The 12,682-nt window shown below is 55.6% G+C and overlaps 1 protein-coding gene across 1 annotated transcript; it reads right to left on the minus strand.

Moving 5' to 3' along the window:
• Positions 1-2,899: 2,899 nt before the first annotated feature.
• LOC141996295 (uncharacterized) lies at positions 2,900-12,293 on the minus strand. Its single transcript, XM_074968283.1, has 4 exons — positions 11,918-12,293; positions 9,934-10,049; positions 3,963-4,054; positions 2,900-3,041 (listed from the first exon to the last, which is right to left on the minus strand). The coding sequence occupies exons 1-4, from the start codon at positions 12,216-12,218 to the stop codon at positions 2,900-2,902; spliced, it is 651 nt and encodes a 216-aa protein (XP_074824384.1). The 5' UTR covers positions 12,219-12,293.
• Positions 12,294-12,682: the final 389 nt, after the last annotated feature.

The raw sequence follows: 12,682 nt of genomic DNA on the forward strand, positions 1-12,682 counted from the left end.
ACACTGGACCTTCTCCACCCCTTGTGCTCTGTGCTGTGAGGATGGATGAGGCACGAGGCTCCAGCATGGAGTGAAGCCGGGAGGAGAAGACTCTGCTTGGGCAAGGGGCTCTGGCGATGACTGGAGTGGGGGCCCCAGGGGATTCTGGCTCTTTGCTCTGAAGGAAATAATGGCGGTGGCACTTACCAGTGTCACACTCTCCTCCTGGTCTGCAAGATGCAGCAGCAGCGGGAGCAAGCAGTGGATGATTTCCTGCTGCACGAGGGGTTTGTCCGGGTCCTGCACCCTGCTCACCACGTTGCCAAGCAGTGAAATGGCAGCTGAGCGCACACTGCCCCTCTCCTGGCAATGACACACAGGGGGTGGGGACCCCCAGTTAAAGCCAGGCAGTATCAGAGCAGAACGCGACAGAGTCATAATCCGCCCGCTGCTCCGGTTCCCCCTGTGTGAACTGACTTGGCTGGCGGGAGCAGGGCGGACACCAGGCCAGCGCCATAGACATCTTGTGCAAGGCCTGAGACCCTGTGCGGGACAGCGCAGCCCCAGGGTGTCCCAGAGGCAGTTTCTGTCTGGAGAGCCCAGAATCCCAGAACCCGAGAAGATTTGGGGAGAGGGAGGGAAGTCTGCTGGAGACTGGTCTGGGGAAGGGGAGAAGCCGCTGCTGGAGCCTTGCAGGGATGCGCTGCTACAAAACACAGCATTTCTTTTGCTCTTCGGTGCCCCCGAGAGCCGAGCCATTCCCGACCCACCTCTTTCCTGCTGAGAATCTCCACCTCTTTGGGGGCCTGTGTTCTCCAGACAGCTGGTCATCTGCCCAGGGCCAGGCCCCCTCTCCCCCAGGCCAGGCTGCAGCAGGGGCTGGGAGCATGGTGCTGAGGCTGAGCTTTGGCGAGAAGAGCTCTGACAGGGAGGTGGCTCAGCAGGAGATTCCCCACCCATGGCGGGGGCGCTCCTTGGAGGCTCCATGGCAGGCCTGAGGGGCGGGAGCCAAGGAGATGGGGAGAGAGAGACAAGGGCATCAGAGACAGGTGGAGGGGGGGCATGGGCTTCTCCTGGGGTTCCAAGCCTTACGTCATCAATGAAGGGGCGAAGGCTGACTGCGATGTCCTGGGAGATGGAGCCAAGCCCCTCCCTCTTGAGGAGATAGATGATGTCTCCAGCTTTCTGCATGGCCTCCTTGACACACCCTCCATCCCGGTCACAAAACCTGGCCACGGTTCCTGGCAGCTGGGCCTGTAACCATCTCACCTGCAGGAATGAAGAAGGCAGCTCATTACTTTCCAGGGTGACAGCCTGGAGCACATGCTGGACCACTCCCACCTAGGAGAAACCACGGATGGCACAGCCCCCCAACGGGGCAGAAAGTCGTTCTCCTGTCACTCTGTGCCCGCTGCTCACTGTAACCTTTGTCTTTGCTCACCCCACCTCCCCCATTGCATCCCATCTGCAATCAGGGCTCAGCTCACGGGAGCAGGGAGCACGTCATGCCTTGATTTGCTCAGGAAAACAACTCCACCATTTGAGGGCTGTGTGTCAAACAAGAAGGCTTCTGTGTGGATCTGGCTCTCATTTCCGAGCTATCTGAGAGACATCGGCTTCCTCGGTCCCCTGGGCAATCCACGCCTCTTACCTTTTCTGGCTGGAACACAATACTGCCAAGGCCTCGCAGACTGAGCTTACGTATGACGGGATTTGTGTCTTTGCTCCATTCCATGAGCTGCGCCCGGAGCTCTGATTTTGTCAGCACTGTCTCAATGGAAGGACTCTGGAGAAACTGGAAAGAGCCAAATCAACATCAGGTTGAGGAACAGAGGTCTTCCTGTGGGGTCTCTGCCCTAGACAGTCGTCTTTACCAAAGGGCCACTTACTCCCACCCAAAGTCTCTGGTGCGTAGGGAGCCAGTTGCTGCTGTTTCAGTTGGTTCATTCCCAAAAGTTGGACTCATGCACAAATCACAAATCAACCCCCAGGGAAAGGGGCGTCTCCAGGCCTCATTGAGCGCCATGCAGAGACCCCTGGGACAGAAGAAAAGCACAACCCCAGGAAAAGGTGAGGAGAGAAGCAAGGCCTTGGGGCACTGGAGAAACATCCCCTCTTGCCCCATAATCCCATCGAGGCACATCCAGCCAGGAGCAATCTCACCCTGTCTCCCCCTCCCTCTCTTTGCCATGCCCCACAACCATCTTTGTGCGGAGAGGAGCTAGCTGGCGGTAAGGCTGCTGAGCTGCTGACAATGTGCCCCAGAGCTTACTGGCCTGAGCTGCTCTCCAGAAAGCTCCCTTGTGCCTGTCAACTAATGAATCTCACCTCAATACAGAAAGCCATGGCGATCGTTCTCTGCTCCTCCTCCCTCTCGCTCTGGACGATGGTGAGTGCCTCTCTGAAAACTGCAGGGAGCTGAGGGTTCTCACACTCGATCATGGCTCTGGAACATGGAACAGAAAGTCCCTTAAAGAAAAGGAGTACTTGTGGCACCTTAGAGACTAACCAATTTATTTGAGCATAAGCTTTCGTGAGCTACAGCTCACTTCATCGGATGCATAGTGTGGAAAGTGTAGAAGATCTTTTTATATACACACAAAGCATGAAAAAATACCTCCTCCCACCCCACTCTCCTGCTGGTAATAGCTTATCTAAAGTGATCACTCTCCTTACAGTGTATATCTTCTGTCCCAGGGGTCTCTGCATGGCGCTCAATGAGGCCTGGAGACGCCCCTTTCCCTGGGGGTTGATTTGTGACTTGTGGGGGTGTGGGGGTGGGGGGGTGAGAAAACCTGGATTTGTGCTGGAAATGGCCCAACTTGATTATCATACACATTGTAAGGAGAGTGGAACAGGAATATTTCACATGGAAATCCCATTCCCAAGAGAGACCCAGTGAGGAGGAAACTTTGGGCTCTTACCTTGCAATCAGGCCAACACCCTGTGAGTAGTAATATCTGGAGGCTATCGTGTCCCAACCCTGCTGAAACTGGATGATGGCAAATTCCTTCCAGTAGCCGGGCATGGAGAAAAGAGTCTTCACAGCCTCCACTGACGTGCTAAAGAGAAACAAATACCAGTGTCAGGCAACGAGATCAGCCCCAGGCATGGCAACTCTGCAGAAGTCCTGGGACACACAGCGTGGTCAGCAGTAGCTAGCCTCCCCGAGGATAGATCCAGTGTGATATCACGGTGCTTCCCTGCCCAATGGGCCCTGTCTACACTGCCGTTTCATTGAGTTTCTAACCAATTAGTGACAATGTCGCTTCTTAAGATGGTTGGTGTCATTACTCACTGTTGCTGAATACTTGATTCTTTACCGTGACAGGTAACAGGACTCAAGTGGGCATGTGGGGTCGGGTCCTTCGTTGGTGTAAGCGAGCAAAGCGATGTCAGTTTACACCACCTGAGGTGTCTTCCGGCGCTCTGGTTTTCCTATGTAGATGGAAGCCCCTCACTGTGCCCACAGAGCCAGTCGAACGGGTCCCTCTTCCTCCTGCCTGCCTGTGGGGCTGAGATCCTGCAGGGCCTGGCCCCAGGTGCTGCCAGTGTGGCTCTGTCTGCGTTTGGGGACGGAGGCCCACAGGTTTCCTCAGCAGACAGTGATGAAAGCACTGACCCTTTGGCGGGTGGCACATGTGGTTGGATGCACAAACTTGACTGCTGCCTGAGTGTGTAGGGAAAGCAGCTGGCCTGTGGACGGCGTCAGATGAGCGAGTGTGACTCACAAGAACACACGGCTCTCAACCCTTTTCCCTCAAGAGAGACCTGCACCCAACTGAGCCTGGGCCAACGACAGCACCCGAACCACTGATGGCCATAAACAGACCCCGGGTGTTTAGCAGAACAAATCTGTTCTTCCTTTTCCTTTCAGTCATTACCTTAGGGGGCTGAGGCAGCTGGATCCCTCCTCGGGGCTGGATGTCTCGCTGGCCATGTCGGTCCCTGGCAAGTGCAGATCCATCACATACTGCACTTGCCTGACGCAGAGGATGAGGAGCTGGGGAAACATTTCCAGGATGGCTTCTCGGTATCCCCAAAGGAAAAGGACCTCGTAAATGGTCTTCATGGCCTGGAGGGGGGAAAGCATTTCACTCAACTATCCCAATCTGTCCCCTGCCCCCATTGCCATTCGCGATTGTCCTTTTGTCATGTCTCCTTTCCTCTCCAGCGTGTTACAAAAGAGGATTGGCTCCTGAGAGGGGAGGAGACATTTGGAAGCTCCTGAACCTTCCCCCATTCCTGGAACGGAAGCAGGATGGAACCCTATGGAAAGATCAGAAGAGTCTGGGTGACGTTATTCCCCGTTATTTCTCTTAATGGTGTACACCCTGCGCTTTGGCTTTCCAGCATTGACTGGACGGGCTGAAACCATCCTGAGGAGATGCGTTCTCATAGGCCCAGTGTTTCTGGCCCAGTCAAAAGTACTGGACATCTCAAGATCCCATGCTGGGAAGATTTCTAGCCACAGTTTACAAAGCCAGAAACCTGGATACTTCCAAGAGACGCCCGAACTGCACCTGCTCACTAAAGGGCCATCTAAAGCAGAAGACGACTGAGCCAGGGTACCAGCAGATAAACCACTTAAGATCTATAACTTTTACCTGGGGGAAACTTTATTTACACCTCTTTGGTTTCATTGGAGGTGGTCAGGACACACGAAGGTCTGGTCTACATGACAGAGTTAGGTCAACACAAGGCCACTCACCCAGCATCACCCTAACTATGGAATTTCCTTCCCATTGGCAGAACTGCCCCGGGTGTCAAATTCATAACTCCACCTCCACAAGGGACAGAGAGTCCAAGTCAATGCAGTTCGGTCGATGCAGTGTCAGTGTAGACACCACGTCCTTTACGTCAACTGACCCTCAGGAGCCTTCCCGCAATGCCCCACCCTGACTGAGGAATCGCGACAAGCGCTTCTGGTGAGGACGTGCCCTGCTGGCACCAGGGCTGGCTCCAGCTTTTTGGCTGCCCCAAGCGGAGAAGGAGAAAAAAAAAAGAAAAACCCGATTGAGCTGCCCCCGAAGTGGCGCTGAAGAGGAAGAGAGGGAATGAAGGACCCGCTGCCGAATTACCGCCGAAGACCCGGACGTGCCGCCCCGACTTTCTATTGGCTGCCCCAGGCCCCTGCTTCCTTTGCTGGCACCCGGACCCGGCCCTGGCTGACACACGCAGCAAAGTGCAGCCCCACCCAAGGGATGGGCTTGCTGTGGCGGCTGTGTGCCGAGGGAGGTTAGGTCAGCTGAACTGTGTAGTGGAGCTGTGGCCTGAAGCTCAGAAGGGGTGAAGCTCACACACACACACACACACACACACACACACACACAAAGATGCACCAACCTCCCTGCAGTGACGGGTTCACAAAGTGACCTCTCAAATCTCACTTACAGCCAGAGACACATGGCCGCTCTTCTCCTCCCGGCGTCTCTGCTGGAGCTTGTCCAGCAGCTGCCGCAGCACCTCCCTGGTGAGCTGGGGTTCTTCACCCAAGGCCTTCCACAGCTCAAGGGCACATCTGCAGAGTCAGAAACAGAAGTCAGACCTTCCCTGCCTGGCCACCTCTCGCCCTCCCCAGGCAGAGGCTTGCAATGTAGGCAGGAAAGGCGTCTCTCAGAGGAGACACCGATCGGTGCAGGGAGGCTGAGGCTGGGCAAGTCCCTTCAGAGAACGTTGTATTTATTCCTTTCCCCTAATGGGTTATTGTTCCTGAAGCCAGCACCACTGCTTCCCAACAGTGACCATGAACTGACCCCAGAGTGACCAACGCACTGCAGACTGCAAAATTCTGCTCTGTTACGCTAGGGTCAGTCCGGAGGAACTTGCCTGACCTCATTGGAGTTACTCTGGCTATCTGGGGGTGTAACTGAGACCCAGCGTTTGGCCAAGTGTCTCAAAGCACCTCAACCCTACTGCAGTGTGGTGGATGGGGTCAGGCACTGAATCAGAACATGCCCTGATAGGAGAGGATTCAGGAGCTTGGAAGGGGAGATTGTACTGCCCAGCGTGACAGAGATGGAAGGAAACTACGATTGAAATCCCTCTCCTCTCTTCTCTCCATTCTTGCTGATCTAAGTCCTGCTGGTCCCCGCAGGCATCTGCAGAAGAAGACTGCAGACGGATCCAAAAGACTTCCAGTCATTTGACTTCCAAGTTTGGTGAGGAAGGTCGGACATGGTGGTCAAGCCCTGGAGACACTGAGAGCTAGGTTGGACAAATCAAGAGCAAATGGCCTGGAAGCAAGGTCTTCAGGAAGCTTGACTGAAATTCTGTGCCAAGGCTGCCGAGTTTCTACAGCTTGTGAGCACAGCCCCTGGAAAGCACTGTGGCTGTTCCAAGGAATCCAAGGAAAGGTTTACAAATCAAACACTCAAAGAAATATGAAAACCAACACTGTATTCCTCTGGTAACTGAATTGGGCAAGAAATTCCATTTCTTTCATGCTGCTCTTCAATTTGCTCTCCCATGTGACACAGATTTGTCTCTGGTCAATGCAGAACTGCATTGCAGAAGATGCCGAGGAAAGCCGGAGTTTTGAGCTCTGGCTAGGGTCCAAGTTGAGTTTCATGGCCCCTAGGAACATGGGGATTGTGTTTAAAACACCTCAGATGGATGACTCTGCAAAGTGACCAGCAATAACCAGCAGGACTCAGAGTTTACAACACATTGAGATGAAAAGAGGCTCTCACCCCTCTCAGAGCTATTATTGCCGGCTGTCTGCAGACTCAGGCAGGCTGCACTGCATTTACGCTCTGGTCATGTGTGGATGATTTTTTCTCTTTTTGCAACAATAAGGGCTGGAAATTTCTGTCTTCAGAGATTTACCTCTGCTGCACAGCTCCAGAAGAATGAGTGTATTTTTTCACCAATTCCTCAGCCACGGAATAACTAGGGATCTGACGACAGGTAACAATCCTGCACAGCGAATAGACAGATGGGCCTCATGGGCCTTTTCAATCTCTGCCTTCTCTCATGCGCTAAGGAGCAGCCAGACCTCATGAGCCAGGGAAGTTGAGTGAGCCCCAAAGTCATTTATTTTGACATAGTCATGGATCTGAGAGGAAGTGGGTGACCCATAGATATCAGGACAATGCAGGAATTCTCCAGAAAACTGGCACGTCTCCATCCCGGGCAGTGCAGGAGGAGGGGTTGGCTCCTCAGCGGCTGGGCCTGGGCATCTCCTCTTACTAAGCATGGACAGCTCTCTGCACAGCAGGAAACTCCCTTCAACTGTGTGAGCCCCACGGACCCTTCCCGGCCTGTGGCCTGTCAGTGGGAGCAGGAAGAGAAATAACAGACTGAGGTGATAACAGAGCAGCTCCCTACCTGTGCGATGAGAGCGTGTGAGCCACACAGGTTAGAACCACGTCCTGGGGGTGGGAGCGAGCCAGCAAGGCCGTGGCCCTCAGCGCTGCTTTTCTGGCTCTGGGATCGCAGACGTTGTCGAGCCAGATTAAGATCCCTCCCACAACGTCTCCAACCTGGAAGAATGCCAGGAAGTTGAGGGATGGATTAATCAAAGAGTGGCCTCCTCCCAGGGAACCCCTCCTGGCAGCCCTGCAAGCCGCCTCTGACCTCAGTTTCCCATCTTGGCTCCTCCATAATCTGAAGAAAGAGGCTTTGACAAGTCCAGGAACCCCAGTCTTCCCGAGGTCTGGTTTAGCACCTTAAAGCTCAGAAACACACACAAAAGCCTTCCCCAAAACCTTACAGTGGGCACAGCCCAAACTCCCCTGATGTCCCAGGGCCTTCCCTGCCATAGCAAACTGCTCTCAGCCCTGCTCTCAAAGGCTTCCCTGTAGGAGCCTTTCCTCAGTCTCTGCATCTTCCTGTTGCTCTTTCTAGCACAATCAGTTCCTCCAGACCAGGGGTCTCAACCTAGTTTCCATTGTGGGCCACATCCAATCCTACCTGTTTGGCCCTGAGGATGTCCCATGGGGCACAGCTCTGTGCTGATTGGGCCGCAGGTTGAGAACCACTGCTCCAGACCCCAGAGCCCATCCTAGAGATGGCAGGCCTAATGTGGAGGCTCATCAGCAGACTAGGTAAGTGCTGCCTTGCCAGGGCTGGGGCTGTCCCACACCTTCAGTGTGGCTGGGCGTCCTCAGGGAAGTGTCAGGGCTCCAGCGGGCAGAGGACACTTCAAAACCTGACACCGCGGATCCCCGCAGCCAAGCGCTGAATGGCAAGGGGCTGAGCCAACCTTCAAAGCACCATGCTAGTGTGTCCCAGGAACGGTTTCCTAGGAGAGGCGATTCTCCCGTCCCCCTCTCTGCGCAGCATCCCCCTGCCCCACTGCGGGCGTCTCTTACTCTCTCCATCTTGTCTCCGTGGAGAGATACGATGGCCCTCAGCTCTTCCTCTGCGGCTCTAAATCTCTCCAGGGTGGGTGTTGTCAGACCCTGCACGGCTGTCATCAGCAGGGCGTGGAGCGGGGCTGAGGAAGGGTGCTCCCCGAGGGTCTGCAATGAACAGGGACAAAGCCTGTGGGGACTGAGTATTTCCCTCGGGCAGCTGCCCTGGAACAGTCTGTCCCCGGGGGAGGCTGCCAGCGCAGAGGGAGCCTGGAGACTCCGGCTGAGCCCGTTTCTTCAGAAGCCTCAACCGGTGCCAAGGTTTCCTCAGCCTTTCGTCCGCTCTCTGGCCCCCTCTCCTGAGAAGAGACGGGAGCCTCTCGGGCAGTGCGGGGACCCCAAGGGCCACCCCATTTCCTCCCTCTCCAGCCCCTCCTCCCAGGACGCCCAGCTATTGCTGAGAAAGCCTCAATGTCCTGCAAAGCCCATTCGAGTTGCTCCTTGAGTGTCGCCGAGGGGTCACTGGAGAACCTGCCCCCTGTCCCATCCCACCCCGAGCGCCTGAGCAGATTGGCTCAGCAACTCTGGCAGCCCACAGTGTCTGCGAGGAAAGGAGTGAGAATAGGGCCCAAAGGGAAACGCCCTCTTCCTTCCCCACCCCGCAGCGTGTGGCGCTGCCAGGAAACAGGCAGGAATCGCCGGCAGGAGAGAAAGTAGCTGAGACTGAAGGAGCGAGTCTGCCTGGCTGAGGAGAACCCCAAACCGTGGGCCTCCGGGGCCAGAGCCCTGTGGGTCAGAACTCACTGGGCACAATGTTACTCCAGGGGGCCCGGTTCCAGGGTCACCTAAACCCAGGGCCTGGGCTGCTGGAGGCCTTTGCCCTGGTGTCTCAGGGCAGCCCCTGGGGATTGCTGCAGCTGGGCTGCGTGGCGCTGGATTAGCACCGTCTGTCCTGGATGCCCGCAGCTGAGGACGCCGTAGAGCACACCGGAGTGGCCGACTCGCATACAGACTCCAGCCCCCCGGCACGTCAGGAGCTCCCAGAACTGCAGACTTTTGTCTGCGCTGCAGGGTGCTCTGTCACTGACAGCAAGAGTCACAACGGCGTCGAGGTGCCTTTGTAACTCGGACGGAGCCCAGATGTTGGCAGGCGGGATCGAACCTGGGATCTCAGTGCAGGAGCCGCTACCACATGAGCTAAAACCCATGCGGCTGTCAGCTCAGGCTGGAGAGCAGACTCATCGGTTCTGTCTCGAAGTGGTCCTGGTGCCACGAGATGGGCCAGAACCCCACAGCCAGGAGATACATGGGTTACCCCGACAAGGGCAGGGATGGGCCTGGTCTGACTTTCAGCCGTGCCTGTGGGCCATGGGAAGTGCCTCAGAATCAGGCACCTGAGCCAGGCACGTCTGCCAATCCCACGAAGCACCTCTGGACTTCTTTAGGTGCCTAAACCCCCTTGTCAAACTGGGCCTCCTTCCACAACCCAGACAAACTCGTAAAGACTGGCTGGAGTTGATCACACTTCAAGAGTGTTCCTTTTCAGCCCCCTGAGCAAGGGGCAGGTCCTTCTCCTGTCAGAGATCCCAGCTCCGGGAGATATAAACACACACAGCAAGGGGTGCTTTCCATGAGCACAGTCACAAAGCGTCATTACCATCGTCATAGGGGAGATGCTTGTTAATGAGGAGGCGGGAGCGCGCTCTTCTTCCTGCTCTTCTGGGCTCCCTATTTCCCACTTCTCCTTCGTCTCCGACGGCTCCTTCTTCGTCCCTGCAGCAGAAAGAAACATTCTTAACATTTTGCTTTTCCATGTCTTCTCCCTGGTTTCCAGAGGGTGGAAGCTGAGCACAGAGCCCTGAAGCGAATTGCCCCGGCTCAGACTGAAGGTTGTTGGCAGAGCTGAGCAGAGAACTCCAATCTCATGACTCTTAGCTGGGGGCTTTTACTACACGAGGCTTCCTCTTACTTAGGGGCCAGTTTCTTTTCTATTCTACTCTTCCTCTCCCCTTGCCCACCTTTCCCGTCAGTGACGGGCCACAGGCCTCATTTTGCATTTAACCCCCCAAGAAGCAATGACTCAGCTCTGCTACGGTTCCCAGCTGTGACCTGCTGAGACCTCGGGAGCATTTTCCTGATGAAAGGGACCCGATCCAGGAGAAAAGAAATGATTTCCTCCAACGTCCAGCCTCTCTGTTCCCCTTACAGCCTGAAGCAATGTTAGTACTCCCCACCCCACAGGGCCAGACCCCCAGAGGGGGGTGACCTGACATTGTCAGCTCTCCCCACCTCAGCGATGGATCTCTGCCACCCTCTCCAAGAGGATCCGGCACTAAATGGATTCCAGAGTCTGAGGTACCCATCACTGTCCCATGAGACGGCCCTGATGTGGAAGTGTAAGGGGTCTGTTGGCCCCTTACTCAAACTCAGTGGGGTTTTTGGTTGGCGAGGTCCCAGTCCCGAAAGGAAGGGGAAGGGTGGATGGGAAACCAGGACTCTGATACTGACAGACCTCAGGGGCCATGGGGAGAGGCCAACGCTCCAGGTCAGCCTGATTGGCAGGGCGGGCAGGCTAATGACGGAGTCAGGGGGTCAGAAAGGTCCCCATCCTCCACGCGAGCTGGAATTGCCTGGCTCAGGCAGCGTGGGGCCGAGCTAAGGAGAGAGCAGGGGCGCGAGCTGAGCTGGGGCGCAGAAGCGGGCCAGCCAGCGGGGCAGAGACACAGCCCAGGGAGAGCAGACCCTGGGCTGGGAGCAGGGCTGCAGCCACAGAGCCAGCGGGGCCGGAGAAGCAGCCCCGGGGCTGGAGGCAGAGCAGCAGCATCAGAGCTGAGGCAGGGTGGAGCCGGAGCTCGAACAGTGGGGCTGGGGCTGGGGCTGGAGCAGTCTGGAGCTGGGTGCGGAGAGCAACTGGGGCCAGCCAAGGGGGGACCCTGGCAAAGGGCCCAGCGCAGAGAGACACCCCCACCAAGGGTCCTTGCAGGCCAGACTGGGAGGGGGATCTGAACCCGGCGGGAAGGAGGGTCCAACCCCCCAAAGCCCGGAGGTGTGTGGTCACCACCGGAGCAAGTGTCCGACCCGCAGCATCCCTGCAGCACAGCCAGGGCCGGAACTGCCCTGACGTTCCAGAGACGTGGTTTGTGATGTTCCCTGCCACAGAGCGGGGTGATGTGTTTTCCTTTCATCTTTCCCATTTTTCCTTATTCTTTTTTAAATTAATTGCTGATTAAATAAACTGTATTTGCTTTAAATCGTATGTAATGATCAGTGGGTCAGGGAAGCTCCCAGTGCAGAGAGAGTACCCCGGAGTGGGGACACCCTAGCCCCTGTCCTAGGTGGCCACAGCAAGGTTGGGGGTCGAGCCCCCCAGGAATCCTGGGCCCAGCCTTGTTGGGGTTACGAGGACTCTGTCAGACAGGAGAGTGGAAGGGGAGTCCTCCAGGGCAGGGAGGCCTCTGGGGAAAGGAAGTGGGAGCGAGGACTCAGATCCTTCCTCTAGCCCATTTCACCGGAGTAGTGCAGAAGCCAGGAAACTTCCCCACAATAGTGGGACCGTTCCCCTGCTTCCATAAGGCTTGTAGAGTGACTGGTGTGAGTATTCCTCACATGCTCCTTGCTAACCATGTGGTTTGTTTCCTCACCTGTAAGATCCAGTTCAACTTTGTCTTGCTTCTCCTGCAGCTTCTCCTCCTCTGACTCCACCTGGTTCTTGGCTGCTTTCTTCTTCTTCTTCTTCTTCTTCTTCTTCTTCAGGGAAAAGCACGTCCACCTTCTTGGAGAGGAAACCGTTCTCTCCTCATCGCTATCTGCCATCGAGTTGTCAGATTGGCTACAGACACAGAGTCTTTTCATGCCTGATAGGATCTTCCACGAGCATTTCCTTCTCGTGGGCTTCTCTGGCAAGGCCTGTTCTTGCTGGCTGATGGCAGAGCATGCCTCCATGGCTGCAGGTTGGACGAACACTGTGTTCACATGGCTCTCTCTGTGCTCCCGAGAGGTGAGTCTTTGAAAAAAGGAACGAAGCCTGGAATAGAAAGAAGGAAGAAATGGGTTTTTCTGTCCTACTCTAAAGGAAGGGAATTTGTGTGCGCAGGATTCCCAGATCCAAGAGAGTGGTCTTTTGAAATCATCTGCTCCTCTAATAGCCAGGACTGGTTCATACAACCAAGAACATAAGCAACAAAAGACTGGCCACACTGGGTCAAACGAAAGGTCCATCTATCCCTGTAGCCTGTCTTCCGACAGTGGCCAGTGCCAGGTGCCCCAGAGGGAATGAACAGAGAATCATCAAGTGATCCATTCCTGTTGCTCACTCCTGGCTTCTGGCAAACAGAGGCTAGGGAAACCATCCCTTCCCATCTTGGCTAATAGCCACTGATGGACCTATCCTCCATGAATTTATCTCG

Source organism: Natator depressus, chromosome 11, assembly GCF_965152275.1.
Source record: "Natator depressus isolate rNatDep1 chromosome 11, rNatDep2.hap1, whole genome shotgun sequence".
NCBI classification, from domain to species: Eukaryota; Metazoa; Chordata; order Testudines; family Cheloniidae; genus Natator; species Natator depressus.